General features: G+C 43.5%; 1 protein-coding gene across 3 annotated transcripts in view; it reads left to right on the plus strand.

Moving 5' to 3' along the window:
* Positions 1-21,090, plus strand: part of ELMOD1 (ELMO domain containing 1) — a 54,048-nt gene that overhangs the window by 13,613 nt on the left and 19,345 nt on the right. For 2 of the 3 annotated variants that reach the window (XM_081952016.1, XM_081952017.1), the window contains exons 2-5: positions 6,011-6,107; positions 18,799-18,944; positions 19,706-19,734; positions 20,474-20,571. In XM_081952016.1, coding sequence (XP_081808142.1) covers positions 6,091-6,107; positions 18,799-18,944; positions 19,706-19,734; positions 20,474-20,571 — 290 coding nt within the window. In that variant the 5' untranslated portion in view covers positions 6,011-6,090. Of the gene's footprint in view, positions 1-6,010; positions 6,108-17,096; positions 18,945-19,705; positions 19,735-20,473; positions 20,572-21,090 lie in introns of those variants that run through there. The other variant, XM_081952015.1, reaches the window with a different exon arrangement.

Here is a 21,090-nt window from a genome sequence, read left to right on the forward strand (position 1 = left end):
CAGTGCTTTGCTGTGCTCACTACTACCCCCCCACTCATTTACCACCTACTTATTATGGGCTATCCGCCCTACCGCCTATTACGACCTACCGCCTATTACGAACTACCTCTTAGCTGCAGTCTTTTATCCACCAGCTGGCTATTTTATTTCCATCAGCCCATCATTTCCATCCAGATGTGGACTATTTTCATCAGCCTATCCCCTTGCCTGGACTATCCCCTTGCCAGGACTATCCCCTTAGTGGGAATTGCGGCCGCTGATGCATATTAACATCGACAGCTCCCACTTGATGAACTTGGCCCTGTCCAATATGTTATACACGAGGCTAGACCTGCTACAGCTATGAGAGTCCCCCCTCTCACAGTTATGGCCTCCTGCCCTTTCGAGGGCCCACCTTGAGGACGGGTTCATTAACCCAGAGAGGTGGAGGAAGCGCACATTGAGGGGTTTTTTAATTAATTGCTTTTTAAAAATTGTAAGGGGTTCCAGGGATGGGGGGGGGAACAGGTCAGGAGGGATGGGAGAGCCAGGCATCTAGGTGTGGTCGAAGGAGGAGGGAGCGGAGTGGGGGAGGAGAGGGAAGAGAGCATTCCTGTGCAGGGCTCTTTGATACCAACAGTCGTGGGGAGGGGCAGGTGCGAGGACAGATCAAGAGCGCGTAGTTGGTTGGGAGACCGGGGTTTTTGGTCATACCCGGTCGTTTGTACCAACCCCTGCATACTAGGTGGTCAGGATCTACAGACCCAAGGCCTGAGACTGCTGTTATGCAACGCGAGGTCCGTTGTCAATAAGGCCCCCCTCATCCACGATCTAATTTTGGAGGGGGAGCCGGACCTCGCAGGAATAACTGAGACCTGGCTGGGCCACGAGGGAGGCTTACCCCTCGTGGAAATGTGCCCGCCAGGTTATCGAGCATTTCACCAGCCTCGGGCCCAGGGAAGGGGCGGTGGGGTAGCAGTGATTATCCGGGAAGACTTGGAGCCGAGAGAGTTCACTGTGCCACAGACATCCGGGTGTGAGTCCCTTGTCGTGAGATGGGGCCCAGGGAGGCAGTTGGGCCTGCTGATAGTATACCTGGCTCCTCGCTATACATCAGCGGCCCTGCCTGAACTCCTCGAGCTGATCTCATCGGTGGCGGTTGAGACCCCCAAACTTTTAGTGATGGGCGATTTTAATCTGCCGTCGATGGGAGAAGCGTCTGAGGGGGTTCGGGAGTTCATGGCTTCCATGACAGCCATGGACCTGACCCAATTAATTCAGGGCCCTACTCACGAGGGAGGCCACACGCTGGACCTTGTCTTTGTCTCTGGCCAGTGGACGAGTGATCTGGGAATAGGGGATCCAACTATTATTCCCCTATCATGGTCAGATCACTCACTTCTCCGGCTTGACTTCCCCGGTGCTACCCCCCGCTGCGGGGAGGCGGAACCGGAAGGTATTAGATGGTTCCGCCCCAAGCGCCTGATGGAACCAGATAGGTTCCAGACGGAGCTTGGGCCACCTCCTGTGGACCTGACCCGCCCCCGAGTGGAGGACCTGGTAGACGCATGGAATAGTGCGACTACCGGGGCCCTAGACCGGGTGGCGCCTTTGCGGCCTCTCCTGCGGCGACGAACCACCCTGGCCCCTTGGTTTACCGAGGAGCTAAGGGTGATGAAACGCCACAAGAGACGCCTAGAGAGTCGTTGGAGATCCTCCCGTTCCGAATTTGACCAAGCACAGGCACGAGCCTATTTGAGGACGTACCTTGTGGCATTAAGAGCGGCCAAACGTCAACATTGCGCCGCTCTTATTGCGTCCGCAGATAACCGCCCTGCCGCCCTGTTTCGGGTGACTCGCTCTCTCTTGTTTGAGAGACCGCGGGAAGCCCCTTTACAGGGCAGAGCAGAGGAGTTTGGGAAATATCTACAGGACAAAGTCGCTCAAATCCGGATGGGATGGGCCCCTTTCAGTGGTCCAGTTGAGACGCCCGAGGCGAGTCTTGAGGGACCGCTCTGGGAGGAGTTTGACTCGGTTGCCATCGAGGATTTGGACAGGTTGCGTGGACGTCTGCGACCTACCACATGTTTATTGGACCCGTGTCCCTCCTGGCTTGTACTGGCATCCTGGGAGGTTACGCGCAACTGGCTCCTGGGCCTAGTGAACGCTTCGTTGGGTGAGGGGTTTCTGCCGGCCGCCTTGAAAGAGGCGGTTGTGAGGCCCCTGCTCAAGAAGCCTTCCCTGGACCCATCGGATCTAGTCAATTATCGTCCAGTCTCCAACCTTCCTTTTTTAGTGAAGGTTGTAGAGAGTGTGGTGGCACAACAGTTCCCACGTCACCTGGAGGAGAATGATTATCTAGACCCGCGCCAGTCCGGCTTCCGACCCGGGCACAGCACGGAGACGGCCTTGGTCGCGTTGGTTGATGATCTCTGGAGGGCCAGAGATAGGGGTTGTTCCTCTATCCTGGTCCTATTAGATCTCTCGGCGGCGTTCGATACCATCGACCATGGTATCCTGTTGCACCGGCTAGAGGGGCTGGGAGTCAGGGGCACCGTTTTACAGTGGTTTGGCTCCTACCTCTCTGGCCGGACGCAACGTGTGTTGGCAGGGGAGCAGAGATCGACCCGGAGCCCCCTCACATGTGGGGTGCCTCAGGGGTCGGTGCTCTCGCCTCTCCTGTTCAACACATACATGAAACCGCTGGGCGAGATCATCCGTGGTTTTGGGGTGGGATATCATCTGTATGCTGATGATACTCAGCTATACATTTCCACGCCGAACCACCCCAACGAGGCCGTTGAAATGATGTCCCGGTGTTTGGAGGCCGTACGGGTCTGGATGGATGGCAACCGACTAAAACTCAACCCTTCCAAGACGGAGTGGCTGTGGCTTCCGGCCTCCCGGTTCAACCAGTTGCTTCCATCTCTGGCCATTGGGGGCGAGCAACTGGCCCCCATGGAACGGGTGCGCAATTTGGGCGTCCTCCTGGATGCCCGGCTGTCCATGAATGACCATGTAACAGCCGTGGCAAGGGGGGCGTTCCATCAGGTTCACCTGATGCGCCAATTGCGCCCCTTATTGGACCGGGATGCCCTACGCGCAGTCACCCATGCGCTAGTGACGTCTCGCCTGGACTACTGCAATGCTCTCTACATGGGGCTTCCCCTGAGATGCACTCGGAGACTGCAGTTGGTCCAGAACGCGGCCGCGTGGGTGATTATGGGGAGGACTAGATACTCCCCTGTAACACCTCTCCTGCGCGAGCTGCACTGGCTTCCTGTAGTCTACCGAGTGCGTTTCAAGGTTTTGATTATGATCTTTAAAGCGCTTCATGGCACAGGACCTAGTTACATGCAGGATCGCATCCTGCCCCATACATCCCTACGACCAATCCGCTCACACAGAGAGGGACTTCTTCGGGTGCCGTCCGCTAAACAGTGTCGGGGGGCGACACCCAGGAGCAGAGCCTTCTCTGTGATGGGCCCAGCCCTGTGGAATGACCTCCCCCGTGACATCAGGATTATTTCCGATCTCCGCTCCTTCCGTGTACAGCTGAAGACCCACCTCTTTCAATTATCTGGCCTGGCTCAACCGTAAATTTTTTTTTTTTCTCTTATTCTTCCTGACAGTCCATTTAAATTTTTTAAATTTTTAAATTGTGTTATTACTAATGGGGTATTTTAATGGTGATTTTTAACTGTCTAAATGTGATGTAATTTGTTACCTCCTCCGTGCATGTATGCATGTATGTCTTTGTATATGTGTATGTTTATGTGTTTGTACATATGTTTTATGTTTTATATGTTTTATTGTACGCCGCCCCGAGTCCTGTCTGGAAAGGGAGCGGCTAATAAATTCAAATTTATTATTATTAAACCCCTGGGAATGCAGGCTGGTTGACAAGCATCCAAAATGCAATCAAGTGACCCTGGGGGGGGGGGGGGAGGCAACAGGAGAACTTAAAAACCGAGTTGTAAATAACTTGGGGCGGAGGGGCATCGTAACTTTGAACAGTCACTAAATGACACATCATAAGTCAAGGACTACATGTATAGAACAAGAGAAAAGCCTGAAGGAGATGCTGTTCTGTCATGAATAAGAAATGAAAGATCTGTGGCTTGAACCATGTCATTTATTTGTACATGTGTAGAAGTTATAGATCACCACCTTAAGTAATTTTTAAACTATGGGATTCTGCACTTAGGCACCGAAAACCAGATGCACAGGTATAGGAGAGCTCTAGCGATAGCACTTAGGCTTATATATTGCTTTACAGTGCTCCCTAAGCAGTTTACAGAGTTAGCCTATTGCCCTCAACAATCTGGGTCCGCATTTTACCAACCTCAGAAGAATGGAAAGCTGAATCAACCTTGAGCCAGTCAGGATTGAACTTCTGGCAGTCAGCGGAATTAGCCTGCAGTACTGCTCCACCACAGCTCTAATAGGTACCTGGCTCAAGAGCAATTGTGAGAAGGATCGAGTGTAGTGATGGCTAACCTTTTCCCCACCGTGTGCCAAAAGCAGGGGGAGCACGAGGGCGAAAAAGAAGGCCGAAGTCAGCTGGACAGCACACACATGCGTGCTGGAGCTGACAGGGCAACACCTCGCATGCCTAACAAATGGCTCCACGTGCCACCTGTGCCACAGGTGCTATAGGTTCGCCATCACGGATCTAGTGATGGTGGGCCAGGGATTAAGCATAAGACAGCAATAGCAACTGCTAATGCAATTTTGCATTTTTTTTCTCCTGTGGATGCAGCATCAACAGGAATGTAGTGTCGAGATTGTGGGAAAAGATAATGCTTTCTATGTTGCACTGCTCAGAGTTGAATCTAGAATATTAGATCCAGTTCTGGTCATTATAATATCTGAAGGACACTAAGTCATTGGAAAGAGTGCCGAAAAGAGCAACAATAGTGAGATTAATAGTAAGGTCATATAACAGTAATTATGTTTCGGGCTAGGTTAGCTAAATGTTTCTGGGAAGCAAGTTCACAAGTTGCACTTAAAATTGAGAGACTTCCATTATTTCTTTTTCATGAAGTGGACTGGATCAAATTAGGGAGCTTCCACTTAGCTATCCTAGCTGACAGCTATTTATCATTAGGGATTAATAATGTGTGGCCAGCTACTCCTGATGGTATAAATCAGTCCAGCCAATAGTGAAAGATTCTGGGAACAGGCTAGAAACCAGGAGACTCAAATTCAAATCTTTATTTTCAATGCACAACTTATGTACAATGAGATTGGCTGAGACTCTCAGATTTAGACCAGTGGTAGGATTCAAATTGTTTTACTAATGGTTCTGATGTTGGATAGTCATTTGTCTGAAACGATATAGGGTTTCCTGCCTAGGCAGAGGGTTGGACTAGAAGACCTCCAAGATCCCTTCCAACTCTGCTATTGTATTGCATTGTAGGCGTGGCTTTGTGGGTGTGGTGTGGCTTTGTGGGCGTGGCAGAGGAAGGATACTGCAAAATCCCCATTCCCTCCCCACCCCACTAATCTGCTTTCCAGCTCCATTCTCCTGTTCAGGGCAACAAAAGAAGATTGGCGGGGAGGCAGCAGGGGCGGGGCCAGCCTATTTGCCGGTTCTCCAAACTACTCAGAATTTCCGCTACTGGTTCTCTAGAACCAGTCAGAACTGGATGAATACCTCTTCTGTTTTAGTCCCGCCTTAGGCACAAAGCCACCTGAGTGTCCTTGGACAAGTTACTCTCTCTCAGCTCTAGGAAGAAGGCAGTGGCAAACCACTTCCAAAAATCTTGCCGAAAAAACTTCAGGGACTTATGTGGGCAGTTAGTTGCCAGGAGTCAAAGTTGACTCAAAGGCCACCCAAAATTGTTAGGTTCTTTGTGTATCTGACACTGAACTTCATTTAATGTAATGTACCTCCATTTCTAGGTAAATATTTTCTGTAAAAACATCTTGATCTTCAGTAGTAGGATGATGTTTGAAAAGAAGATTCAGCTGTGCTTGAACACTGTTTATTTTTCGCTGATCAAATATGTTCACTTTCTCTTCATAGCATCAGTTACTTCTGGAGAAGCTACTTGCCTGGGCCCTAACTGAAGATCATTGCTATAACTGAAAAATAAAATCGCCATCATGAAGCACTTTCTCAGGTAACTTTCCTTTGTTTATTGAAAGACCTTGATTAAGACAAGTTCCAGCTGAGATGGGTTTGATACTGCTCTAAAATATTTCATCAAGGAAATCAGTTTGCTCAAGAAAAGCTGGATTATATAATTGTTTGCTATTGAGCAAATTACATAATCAACCCTAGTTTATTCATTACTTGTTCATTTATGTACTCATTGTATTTTCATCCAACATTTCTGTGAAGCGTGTAAGGCAACATACAGTACAGGTAATCTTTAATTGGCAAACATTCATTTAGTGACCCATTAAAAGTTGCAACAGCACTGAGAAAGTGACTTATGACTGATCCTCATACTTATAACTATCACAGCATTGGCACAATCACATAATGAAAATTTGGATTTCTGGCAACCACCAGAGGTGGGTTTCACATAATTTTACCACTGGTTTGCCGTACACCAAAAAATATGAGCGTGCGCGCACACACACACTTGCTTTGCTCACATGTGCACCTTCTGCACATGCATGCGGCCTTCCACGCTCGTGCGCGCGGCTTGCACACATGCACTTGGCTTAGAAAACGTGGCTAAATAGGACGGCATAACACTGGAATGGGACGGGCTCATGGGCCCACCTGCAGGTTGCCACTGAATACCACCACTGGCAACCACCGTATATTTATGAAGGTTGCCATGTCCCACAGTCATGTGATCACCATTTGTGACCTCCCCATCCGTCTTCCAACAAGCAAAATCAGTGGGGGGGGGGGGTTGGATTCCCTTAATAACCATGTGTTTCACAAAGCAGCAGCAGTGATTCAGTAAACTACTATGGCAAAACAAAGGTTGTAAGACTCACTTAACAATTGCCTTGCTTAGCAATGGAAATTCTGGTTGCAATTGTGGTCATAAGGCGAGGATTACCTGTACTTGCTGATTTTATTCTCAAAACAATTCTCTCTTTGAGAGTTTTAGTCAGCCATGACTGAATGAGGATTTTAAACTGATTGCGACCGTAACTGCTATGTGAGCTTGGCTATATTTCGTTATCTACTGTGGAGGTAACCCTAACCCTACCCCTAACACTGTGTGTGTTCTGTTAAGATACAGCCTGTTGTGCCTTAAAATGGCTCCTACTGTACTGCCATAAAATGCCTTCTACTGTACAGCGCAGCGGAGTTGCCATGGTAACGGCTTCATAGTAGTCTACAAGGGGGCTCCCTCTGATAAGGGGGAAAATCCAATCCAAATAAATACCCGGGCAACGCCAGATTATCAGATAGTTCCTTATAAGCATTGGTTATTTGTTTTCAATAGGAACTTTGCAGCCTTGAGGTTTAATAACTTGAACATTGAGAAACAAAGATTGAGGGGCTCAGGAAGAGTTTAAGATTGAGCCAGAAGGGGAGAAATGACTTAATGCTGCTAGAAGTAATAAAAATGTTCATAGATTTAGTAGTTATGACTGTCTTCAAAGATAGCATTAGATTGACATCATGATTAACTCAAGAAGAACTGCTCCTATTTCTAAATTTACTGTTTAATTTAAACTCTTATAAGTTATTAAAAGCAAATATATCAAATTAAGGCACTGATTGTGTCTTACTCCTTAGGCCAAATTTCTGAAAATTTCAAGTATCTTTTACTTAGAATTTTGCATGCAGCAAAATGTGATTATGTGATATTAGCATGTTGATTATATGATTTCCAAATCTCCACGATTTCTCTAGTTTTATTTTTTAAGGCATGGTATTTTATACCATTTCCTATAAAGGCACACGTCCAGGCAGTTTACAATTAAAGTTGCACTATACAAATTGCATTATATTATAATATACAATTATGAAAGCAACAAAAACAATGGAAAAAGATGTGTATCATTATGTAGGAATAAAGTCCTCGAATTGAAATATTTAGGTGTCATAATTCAATCTTTCTGAAAGTTTTGTGTCTCTGCACCTGTTGGATTGTATAATTCTGAAGCTTGAGTTGTCTTTAAAAATAGTGCTGATCATTGACAACAGTAAAATCTTTTTCTGTCTCTCTTGTCTATAAACAATTTGCACATATCACTGATTTAAGATGTTAATTGTAAATAACTACTCCGTTCACAGCAATTTGTTATGTTTGCGGACTTGCAGAATTCCTAGGATGTAATTTCTCAGTTTAAGACATTCCTAAAGAATGTCATATGGGACATAGTGGCTAAGATGCTGAGCTTGTTGATCAGAAAGGTCGGCAGTTCAGTGGTTCGAATCCCTAGTGCTGCGTAACGGAATGAGCTCCCGTTACTTGTCCCAGCTTCTGCCAACCTAGCAGTTCAAAAGCATGTAAAAATGCAAGTAGAAAAATAGAGACCACCTTTGGTGGGAAGGTGACAGCGTTCTGTGTGCCTTCGGCATTTAATCATGCCAGCCACATGACCACGGAGACATTTTCAGATAGCGCTGGCTCTTCGGCTTTGAAACAGAGATGAGCACCGCCCCCTAGAGTTGGGAACAACTGGCACATATGTGTGAGGGGAACCTTTACCTTTAAAGCATGAATATTTGGAAAAACAATATTAATAACAAATTTGTCTGTTCAAGCACAAAAAAAGGAAAGAAAGGAAAAGAAGCAGCTTGCACGTCTTAGACTAATGGAAATACGGTGATACAATCTTTTTTGAGCTTGAATCTCACTTTATTGTTCTGGTGAAGTAGGGTTTTCTTTTTGTTTTTTTATGGGTCTTTTTTGGTACTATTATAATCTTTGATAAAGCTGGAGAAAAGTTACTATTCAAATTGCTGGGAAGAATACGAGCATCAGATCTAATTTGGGTTGTTGAGGTTATTCTTACTAGAATGCAAAAACTCAGTGACCAGGGCAAGATAGAAAAGACATATTGTTATTACTGGACATTTTAGAGCTGAGGAATTTACATTTTGTGCCATAACTCAGTGGTTATTGTTGTTGCTTTTTAAAACAAGCCCATTTCTGGTAACTCTGACCTTCATTTCAGCAAGAACTCACGTTGCTATTGCTAAAAAGGACAAAATTATTGTCAGTCTCCCAATGTCAGTTCAGTGGTCTTTTAACCATCTCTAATATACTCAAATGGGGACGCTGTGGCTCAGTGGCTAAGACACTGAGCTTGTCCATCAGAAAGGTCAGCAGGTCAGCAGTTTGAATCTCTTGAGCCACGTAACGGAGTGAGCTCCCATTACTTGCCCCAGCTTCTGCCAACCTAGCAGTTCAAGAGCATGTAAAAATGCAAGTAGAAAAAATAGGAACCACCTTTGGTGGGAAGGTAACAGTGTTCCATGCACCTTCAGCATTTAGTCATGCCAGCCACATGACCACGGAGACTTTTTCGGACAACGCTGGCTTTTTGGCTTTGAAATGGAGATGAGCAGCGCCCCCTAGAGTCGGGAACGACTAGCACATATGTGCGAGGGGAACCTTTACCTTTAATATACTCAATTTATTATTCATTCAGTTGCTCTTCAAAGTGACAATGGTACTGAAAAAAAAATTGATTTGCTTTCATTTGTGAAAATATTTGTTTATTAAATCTATATGCTGCCCATCTCACCCATAAAGTGACTTATGACCAGTCCTCATACTGCCACAGTCAAGTGATTAAAATTTGGGCACTTGGCAACCAGCATATATTTATGATAGTTGTAGGATCGATCCTACCATCACTATTTGGAACCTTTCCAGGTGACTTTTAACAAGCAAACTCAATAGTGGAAGTCAGATTCTCTTAGTGACCAAGTCATTTAGTTAACAACTCTGATAACTCATGTAATGATCATAGCAAAAAAAAAAAACCCACCTCACTTAATAACTACCTGCTAAGCAATAGATATAAAGTGTTACCAAAGGTGATGGTAAATTGAGGATGGCTTGCATAGACATTACTGTAAATAAGGTCCCTATGAATTATTCCTATAATAATAACTTATATAATGTCCCCTTTTTTTTGAACATTCCCCTCTGTGCTGCATTCTTCCCAGGTGTCTCAAAGCAAGAATATTTTGTACTGGCATGTTGAAATGATCTGCTCATACATAATCTTCTCCTTTGATGCTGTGACCTAAATGATAAAAGCAAAGTATTAAGCTGCGTTGGGATAAAAATCTTTGGGTGCCTCAGAGCCACACCACCCTCCGCAGGTCACAGTTGGTGTGGAGAGGATTCAGCGTGGTGAGAATCCTGTTGCACGGGTCAACATGGTTGCAATTATTCTTTATTCTGGAATGGGAGGGTTTTTTTTTGTGAACTTGGATGGGGAATATTTTCCTCCCCCATTGAGCTAGCATTTGTCGTGTAAGAATTGCGCATAAAATCTGCAGTCTGCCGCAGTTGCTCATGTTAGAATCAAGCTCTTTCTCCTTATTATACTACCAACTCCATTGCTATTGATACCAAAAGTTCAGGAAAACTCAGTACTTTTTTAGCAAAATCCAAGCCATGCAAGGGAAATAAATCCTGGATTTGATATATATGGGAATGGCCAACTACTGGAAATGAAGGCTATACATTTGCTATATATCCTAAGGCATGAGGTTGCTATTTGAGTTGGTCACCCCAATCTATCATCAGAAGAAAATACTTCCCTTGTCTCTAGAGTGTTAACTACAACTCCTAAGAGTTGCTTGCAAAACAGACCCAGTGAGTTAATCTTTGCAGATCAGTCTCCCTGGTACTCTCCATGGTCCTGTTGCCAACTAAAGAGCTATTTAGCTGCAAATCAGAGCTATTCTATCAGGCCTCTTAATTTATTTTTAAAAAGCAGTCAGAGAAGAACAAAACTGCCTAAAAAGGGAAGGAAATCAAAATACAAGAGCCAGTAGTTTTACTTTACCTCATAATCAGGTGCCAAAAAGCTTTAAATAGAATTTAGTCTTAAGGTTGTGTAGGAGTTGTATTCTTTAGAGACTACTCTGGAGAGAATTGAGCTTTGTTGTTGTAAGAAACATGGAAAAAACCCAGATTCTAGCCAATGAAGCATTTTAAAAGGGAATGATAGTTGAAATGCTATGGATATATCTAGAGGGGAAGCCCAATAATTAAATAAGCACTTTTAGGTTATGGTTAGAAGCAAATGTTTCCTAAAACATCCATTTTGATGGAGTGGTAACACATAGCTTCATGAGTATATAGACCCAGATTAGTTTAATTCATATGTCTGGAGAAAACTGGGAAACAGTTATCCATTCTACCAGTCAACGCTATTCATATTTTAGATGGGAAATTTGTGACACTTAAGCTCATCACAGAATTGATAGGTGGAATTAATACATTCCAAGTTAACCGGTAGGTTTTGTTAAATGTGGGTTTTTTTTTTCGTGATTGCCTATGCTTAGAATCCATAGAACCCATTGCTTACTATATTTATGTATACTTATTTTATACCTTCCTTACAAGGGGCTGCAAATACCTGTAGTTGGTGATATTTATTCCACTCACATCTAGAGAAATAAATTGTTGCTGAATCGTGAGACCAATCTGCAGAGTCTGCAGTGGGTTTTTTTTAGCGCCTTATTATGATAATAATTTTGGTTGCCATGGTGCTTTTTTTTAATTTAAACAGATGGATAAAATGAAAAACCAGTCTTGTTTCAATCTGAAAAATCTAGCTGTTATTGGGGAAAATTCAAGGACCACGAAAATAGCCTCAGTGAAGGACAGAGAAAGGTGGCCGTTTCCTTTAAATGGATCCAAGTTAAGATTTTTTTTCCCCCTGAGCTTATGTGTCAGTTAAGTATTATAAAATATGTACTCCAAGCTTGAACATATGTTCAGGCATATTATCTCTTACTTGGTAACTTCCTTTGTTTCTAGTCTCTGCCCACGTGTGGTTCTATTAGCGGGGCAATAAGCTTGCATTTATATGATGCATTTTGGTAACTGTGGAAAAGCAACTATTGTTAGTATTCCATAAGGCTGGGTCTAATGCAGGGGTGGGCTACTATGGCAATTTTATGACCTGTGGACTTCAACTCCCAGAATTCCTGAGCCAGCTGGTCGTAAAATTCCCACAGTTGCCCACCCTTGGTGTAATGCAGGGGTGTCCAAACTTGGGAACTTTAAGACTTGTGGACTTCAACTCCCAGAATTCCCCAGCCAGCCAAGCTGGCTGGGAAATTCTGGGAGTTGAAGTCCACAAGTCTTAAAGTTCCCAAGTTTGGACACCCCTGGTGTAATGAGATAACAAATACCTTTGTTCAATTCAGAGCTTTAGACACTAAGCAGATGCTTCTTTCTATAGGTAGACTTCATGTAAATTAAATAGGGAAGGTGGAAAAAATCCAGAATCTACTGCTGGATAATATCGTTATCAGGATCAATCTGAATAACATCATAACAGATACACAAAAGGTAAAAATTCCTCGGAGACAAGCTTGAGTCCTAGAGATCTCTCCGAGACAAATGGATCCATTTCCGAAGCATCATGATGCTTCCAAGTTCACCATTTACATATTCTGAGAATGTTTTTCAGGGCCTTAATAAATTAAGATACTGCTGGAGACAGTTACGCTATTTGCAACATGACTATATTTTTAAAAATCTTTTAATGACCCCGTAATCTCTTGCATCGGGATGGAGTCGGGCAGCTGAATGAAGCTGAGTGTTTACTGGCCGGATGCCCTTCCAGTTGCCAATGCGGAGTTCACAGCTGATATTTTACTCATCGTGCCCAGTGAGAGAAATATCTGCCGCTACCTAGGCTCAAACTCACAGCCTCCTGATTGTGAGGTGAGAGCTCCACCTCAAGGCTACTGCACCACTCTGCAACACAACTACATTTATACTTAGTAAAATCCATTTTTAACATAAGTGGATTGCAAAGAAACAACCACCTTGCTCCTAACACCCCAAGTTAAAAAGCTCCTCAAATAGTAAGGCTGAAGGTTTATTTACCATACAATACAATAGCAGAGTTAGAAGGGACCTTGGAGGTCTTCTAGTCCAACTCCCTGCCTAGGCAGGAAACCCTATACCGTTTCAGACAAATGGCTATCCAACATCTTCTTAAAAGCTTCCAGTGTTGGAGCATTCACAACTTCTGGAGGCAAGCTGTTCCACTGATTAATTGTTCTAACTATCAGGAAATTTCTCCTCAATTCTAAGTTGCTTCTCTCCTTGATTAGTTTCCTCCCCATTGCTTCTTGTTCTACCCTCAGATGCTTTGGAGTATAGTTTGACTCCCTTTTCTTTGTGGCAACCCCTGAGATATTGGAAGACTGCTATCATGTCTCCCCTTGTCCTTCTTTTCATTAAACTAGACATACCCAGTTCCTGCAACCGTTCTTCATATGTTTTAGTCTCCAGTCCCCTAATCATCTTTGTTGCTCTTCTCTGTACTCTTTCTAGAGTCTCCACATCTTTTTTACATTGTGGCGACCAAAACTGAATGCAGTATTCCAAGTGTGGCCTTACCAAGGCATTATAAAGTGGTATTAACACTTCACGTGATCTTGATTCTATCCCTCTGTTTATGCAGCCTAGAACTGTGGTGGGTTTTTTGGCAGCTGCTGCACACGGCTGACTCCTATTTAAATGGTTGTCCACTAGAATTCCTAGTGGTTGTCCACTAGGATTTGCTTCAATAAGAAAAAAAGGGAGAACTATCCTTTTCCTAGGGAACGGCATCCAGGCAAAAATAAATCAATATTGATGGGGAAAAATCCTTATCACTCTTACTGATTCAAATGTAGTTAATAGAAGAGGTAAAATTAGGCTGGTTATAGCTCTCTCCCCATCTTTGGTCATGTCTTGCATTCACATTCAGTGGAGAAGACAATGATGCCAGCAGTGGTAAAATTCAAAAAAAATTATTACTGGTTCTGTGGGTGTGGATTGGTGCACGTGGATTGGTGCACGTGGCAGGGAAAGGATACTGCAAAATCTCCATTCCCTCTCCATTCCAGGGGAAGGTTACTGCAAAATCCCCATTCCCTCCAGATCAGCTGGGACTCGGGAGGCAGAGAATAGATGGGGTGGGGCCAGCCAGAGGTGGTATTTGCCGGTTCTCCAGAATACTCAAAACCTCCGCTACCGGTTCTCCACAACCTATCAGAACCTGCTGGATTTCACCCCTGGATGCCAGGAATGGCTAACAGAACAAGAAAAAGTGGCAATCAAAGAACATGCTGGCTTGATAACATCAAATCTGATACTAATGTGAACATCCAGCTATTGAAAGAATCTGCGCATGACAGGGTAACATGGAGAGCACTTGCCTATAAAATCGCCAAGAGACAGACACAACTAAAAAGTTAAATCAAAAATACACATGCAGGGGTGAAATCAACTTACCTTCTCTACCACCTCTGTGCATGCACAGGACCTTCCACGCATGGGCAGAGCGTCAAAAACGACGTGATGACATCCGGGTGGGTGGGCAGAGCATGTTACCAAGCGCACCTGCAAAGGTAAGTAGAACAGTGGGGGGGGGGTCTTGCGGTACTTCCGACGATCAGCTGTGCCACACGATTTAGATTAACTAAAAAGCAGGAAATCCGATGATTCTAGCGAATATAAATCGTGTGTCACAGCTGATTGTCAGAAATACCAGTTCACCTGAACTGGTAGCATTTTTTTAAACTACCGGTTCGGGCGAATCAGTAGCATTTTTACTTACGGTCCAAAGTGGCAGTATTTCACCCCTGCACCAGTGGTGGGTTCCTGCCGGATCGCACCAGATCGCGCGCTCCCTTTCAGCGCTAAACCCGGAAGTACGGTCTTGCCCCGCCCCTGGCGACGCGACGACGCTTGCCTGCGCTCCACCAGCTCGGCTGGGAACGGAGACGTTTCCTCAGCGGAGCGGAGTGCCTGAAAGGGACGCAGGCTCAGCCTGCCAGGCTGCCACCACTCCACTGAAGACATTGCTGAGCAGAGAAACGTCTCCGTTCCCAGCCGAGCTGGTGGAGCGCAGGCAAGCGTCGTCGCGTCACCAGGGGCGGGGCCAGAACGTACTTCCGGGTTTAGCGCCGAAAGGGAGCGCGCGATCCGGTGCGATCCGGCAGGAACCCACCACTGCCCTGCACATATGGTGGTAAGAGTCCCTTTCTGAAAATAATTATTTGGCATTAAAATTGTACTCCTGTTTTGTTTTGCTTTAAAGAGAGGGGCGTTATCTTGTGATCTTGGTAAAATTAGGAAAGTCAGACCATATTAAAAACCTAATCCATTTCATAGTGTGCTTTTATTGCAGGATTTCTACAAGCAAGAATTTATACTGTATATAACTAAACCATTGAAATGATAACAGCTTTAACTGTACTTAAGTCAATGGCATTTTGCTCCTAAAGAAGATCTCCAAGATCATAAGTTTAAGATGGAGGAGTAGTGTATCATTTAAAGGTACCCATCAAATGAATGTTCACTTCCTGTAGTTAACCTTTCTAAGACGTAGCGTTTCCTTTCTAGTACCCCACTGTAATATAGTTACCGTATTTTTTAGAGTATAAGGTGCACCCCCCCCCAAAAGAGGGTGAAAATTTGCGTGCGTCTTATACACCGAATGTAGCCTGGAACAGCTGATTGGGGGTATTCTGGGAGGCTGATCCACCCGCCAATCAGCTGCTCATGCTGAATCAGGCTGCAGTGTGCTGGAGCTGACCTGGCTGTTTGTTATTTGCTGCAAGGACGTGTCAAGAGTTTGCAGCAGCAATCACATTCAGAAAGCACACACAAGTAACTGATTCAGCAGGATTCAATAACTTCTCTTTATATATAATATAACACATTAAGTAAATATACAATACCAAAAGCAGGCTTTCCAACGTGTTGTTCAGCAGAAAGTTTCACTTTCAGTTTTAGTTTCAGATATCAGCACAGCATTCAGCTTTAGTACAGAACAAGCCACGCCCTGTCTCCTTGCTGTCTCCATCCTTGTTGCTCACACAGCAAATACTGTTTGTTTCCAAACAGCCCTCAACTCTCTCACACACTTACAGGGCGCTAGCCAGATGAATACCATGGTGCTGGTAGGCAGAGGCAGAATATTTTTTTCCTTATTTTCCTCCCCCAAAACTAAGGTGCGTCTTATACTCCAGAGCGTCTTATACTCCGAAAAATACGGTATATTTTCCACCATCAAGTTTGGTGTTATGGCTGTGATGTGGTCTTTCCTACTAATTCTGCTTAGTTTAATTTGCAGTTTGACTAAAGCCAAGAAGCCCAGTCCGTTAAGTGTTAAGCTTGGAAATAAAATGGTCTTAGGAAGTGTGATTGGGTATACAGTGGAATATGTATTTTGAGGAATAATAATTACAGGATATGGTATCCTTGTACCAGATTTTTTAAAAAACACAGCGTCACTGATCACATAGGTTTCTTAATCAGCTGCAGACAGATCAATTCTATCACATGAATCCCATGCTTAAGAACTAAGCAACGTACTTAGTTCTTTTTTCTGCTAAAAGAGGAGGTAGATAGAAGAATAAACCAATTCCTTGTTGGCGCATGCCTTTTAAAGTGTGCACATTATTTTAATTTATGTAGATTACAACCCTTTGTGCATTTACCAGGGATTAAGCCTCAGTAAATACTGTAAGGCATTGTTCATACAATAGTGAATTTAGCTAATTGTCTGTATGCCCAAAACACTGATTTATAAATTAACCACCCTGTCTGGCTTCATCCAATGCGCAGAAATGATCAAACCCTATTTTTAACCTAATATGTTGTACAAACAAAGTCTGAGACTTGTGAGAAAAGGTATTTAGGATTGTGCAGTTCATATGTATTGCAAAATGTAGTGCAATAACAGAACATGATGGATCCTTGCCTCAAGCTTCTTTTCTAAAGTTCATGGCGTTCCTACGTAAGCAAGCTTCATAACGTCTTTAAATGACAGAGGCCACTTAGTGCTTCTAAAGGACAGCATGTGGAAACAATATGCAGTGAAAGATCTAACAAATGGAGAAACTGCATGTACAGATCTCCATGTTCCCCAGATCTTGAGTTCATTTGTCAAATGATAATTCATCTGAACCTGCAAACCATGAACCACAGCCAATCTTAAATTTACACATTGCGCGCGCACACAGAGGGCAAAAAAGAGCACGAGGATAAGCATTGGCTACATGCACTGTGTGTGTCTGAAACCACAGTTATTAGTCTTAACCATGGTTTGTTTGGGGGAAAAAATCAGTATGAAACCATCGTATATGTACTCGGCATTTTTTAAATAGCATTAACTCTATACATCATCTGTCACACATGCCCTAAGTGTCATTAAATTAAGGCACAATGCTCCTTTTCCCCAATCAAACCATAATGCCCATACAATGTACTAAGCCAAAATTGAACTCCCTTGTGAAGGTTAGGATTTTGACAAACTCAAATAGTGTAATTATATCTTAAGGAACCCCTTTCATTCTGGTGTAATCACTATACTGTAGTTAAGCAAACCATTGATAATTACAACACACACACACACACACACACACACCAAACCTTTTGGGTGTCAGGGACTGGTTCCATGGAGAGAGAATTTCCATGGACTGAAGGGGGGGGGTTCACATGCTGCCTGCATCTCCCACATGCGCGGATGGGGCTTGTTTGTGTGGCCTGGTTTCTGGCATGCCGTGGCCCAGTGCCGGGCTCCAGAAATGTGGTCTTTGAATTAGTATATTGTATGACCGCATCCAATATGGGTGCATGGTAGGGAAATGTAGATCAATTACTTATGTTTTGCACAGCCCACTAACTACGTAATTCAGTGTACCATATGAACAATGAGTTGAAAAGGCTCATGGTTAAATGAAACATGCTATGCAAATATAGCTGGGAAGTCGGTGTCATTCTGTAGTCTAGGTCAGGGGCCACAAGTCTTACAAGTTTCCAAGGTCAGACATAATCAGGTGTAGAGAATTCTGCAGTCTGCAAGAAGTTGGACTGGGTCCCTTCCAGTTATATGATTTTTTAAGAGTGCTTGATGGAGAAAAAAAAACCAAAGGAGATAAGGATGAAGTTTTGGCAGAAGCTTTTAGGGGGCTGGTTTTATTCATCTCCTTTTGAAGATTTAACAGTCTTATTTTGCTCTTCATTTCAGCAAAAATATTATTTTTAGAGTTTTTAAAAAAGGTTTTTTTTTTTAAAAGGCATATGGCTCATGAGTTGCCCAATGGGCTCTAAAATATAAAGAATGTGCGGAGGGTTTTCCTCCATCATATAGAGCAATGATGGCAAATCTTTTCGGCACCAAGTGCTCAAAGCAGAACGTGTGCGCGTGCGCGCCGGAGTGCCGGAAACCCAAAGATTGGCTGCCCAGTGCACATGCACGCTCCTGCTAGCGGGTCTTCGGGTTGTCAGCATGCCGGAAAGCAGCTAGCGGCAGTGTGCGTGTCCTCAGAGAGAGGGCTCTGCTTGCCACCTCTGGCACAGGTGCCATAGGTTCGCAATCCCGAATATAGAGCAACTGCATTGCTGCAGAAATTAAGTCATGGGTGTGATAAGCCCTGCCGTTGGTGACCATTACCTTGTTCATACCCTTTAGCCCTTAGCAATTCTCAAGAATGATGATTTTGTGTTCGTGCTTCTTTGTTTGCCGTGCTAAACCTTTTTTTAAAAGTCTTAACCAGAGCCGTGTCCTAAAAAAAATATTGTTCTTAAATTCAGTGAAGTTCAGACATGTTGTTGCCACCAAGGATCATTCTGCTGATCAAAAAAAAAAGACTTTCCTGGCTTCTCATTTTGAGGATTCTTTTGACAGAATGCTTGTCCAGGTATGCCTGTACTTCTATTGCAAATGCTTATGGCGCTGCCTGAAATTTGTGGCACGGAAACTGACCGGACGCTGTGAACTGCAAAGGATCTGCTATAATATCAAGCCTGGAGCCGAAAGAACCTTGAAAATTGGTAAGGACCTTTAGGGCAACTCTTAATCTTTATTTTCATTCATCATGCTCATAAAATGGTTGACTTGTTTGTTTGTTTGACAGTTAATTAATTGCCTCAAGCCTTGATTAAAGTGATTTATTATATATGAATCTAGTTTAAAGTGATTTATTATACAGGCATCATCATAAAAAACTAATGTTTCAGAATACAGGAAGTCCTCAACTTATAACAGTTCATTTAGTGACCATTAGTAATTACAACAGCATGGGGGAAAAGCAACTTATGACCGTTTTTCACACTTACGACCGTTGCGGCATCCCTGTGGTCAAAATTCAGCAACTTGGCAACTGGTTCATATTTATGACGGTTGTAGTGTCCTGGGGTCGTGGGATCAGCTTTTATGACCTTCTGACAAGCCAAGTCAAATGAGGGATGAAGATTCACTTCCCTGCAATATTTCATTTAATGACTGTGGCAAGAAAGGCCATAAAATGGGGCAAAACTCACTTAACGACATAAATTTTAGGCTCAGTTGTGGTCATACATCGAGGACTATCTGCGTTTGGTTGGAAAGCATGTTTTTCTCATCTGGACTTCCTCATCCTGCTCTCTTTCCAGATGTGTTCATTTAAGAAAAAGTTTCCTCCTTAATCCCAATTAAAGGCATTGAATGAAATTTGCCACTTTATGAGAGTCTCATAAAGACTCTATTGGCCACGTTGTTCAGCGTGCTAAAGTGTAATAAAAATGTAACATTTTGAAAATATTTTCCCCAACAGAGACATCATTGAGGAATTCAAACAACAAGGTGGGTAAAATTCTCTTTGTATTGTGTTCATTTGGTGCAACAATATTAGGTCTGTGATCTATATTACCAAAGCAGTATTGAAGCTGAGTCGCAAACAAGACTGAAGGAAAACCTTCAGATAACTGAAAAACACGAGACTGTGAAAAGGAAGGAAATAAAATATCACCTCTACATCTTAATAGCTTTGAGATATTTACCTCACATATTTAGAGGTTCAGGAATCGATTGCCTGCTAAAATAAACGCTCTTTGATTTGCCTTGACAAATAGCGGTCTTTCTACCCATATCCTTTTGACAGCTGTCAAATATTCATGAGATGGAAATTTGAAAGTTCCTTGTGCATTAAAGACTTTCATTACTATTCTGTTTTAATGTTAATCAGTTAAAAAACACAGGTGATATCTTTATTGGACACCGTGGTACATGGGCATCTAAGGGATGAGGAGGACAAAAAGGAATGGCGTCCACCTTTTTATAACATCCGTCGTGGCTTACAATGGGGCAGGAGAGTTTGATTGCATGATACAGCTCTCATCTTGATTTTTTAAAAACTTACCTTGCCTCTCCCCACCCCCAAATATTTCAGTGTGGAGTTAATCATGACTTGGTATGATACAAGCCTAAGTAAATCAGGGTCATATCCCTGTTAACGACGTTTAATAGTAGTTTCAGTCATTTGTTTCTGGTTCATTTCACTTACTATGGGAAAAGTGATATATGATAAATTCTTTTGTTCCAGTTGCTCCAAAATTCCATTAGTGTTCATCCAGATGCAATTGAAAAAACAGTAGATGCCATCATAGACTTGAAAAAGATTAACCCAGATGTAAATCCACAGTAAGTTTTAAATAAGGGGCATTGGGGGAGAGAATGTTTCAGCTCTTGGATTTCTTTTAAAGTTGATTTTCCCACACATTTCCCAATACCGTGCAGGTTTTGACAAGCATTTTGTGAAACATACAGGTATTAAGAGGCGCGGTGGTTAGAATACAGTACTGCAGGCTACTTCTGCTGACTGCCGGCTGCCTGCAATTTGGCAGTTCAAATCTAACCAGGCTCAAGGTTGACTCAGCCTTCCATCCTTTCGAGATCTGTGAAATGTCATTCCCCTCTGTTATGGTCCTATGACTGCATTTTGGGTGTTTAGCAACAAACTACCTTTACAATCAGTTGCTGGATCCTGATGGCTTGGCCAGTTTCTGTAAAAAAAAAAAAAAACCCCATTTGGAAGGTTTCATAACAACCATTTGCTTAAGCAAATGATGATTCACTTAATGACCACAGTAGTGATTTGCTTAATGACCACCATGGAAAATGTCCTAAAAGGAGTCCCGTGTAAGTTGGTTGCTTACAACT

The sequence above is a fragment of the Natrix helvetica genome (genome assembly GCF_964273705.1).
Source record: "Natrix helvetica genome assembly, chromosome: 4".
Taxonomy (NCBI): domain Eukaryota; kingdom Metazoa; phylum Chordata; class Lepidosauria; order Squamata; family Natricidae; genus Natrix; species Natrix helvetica.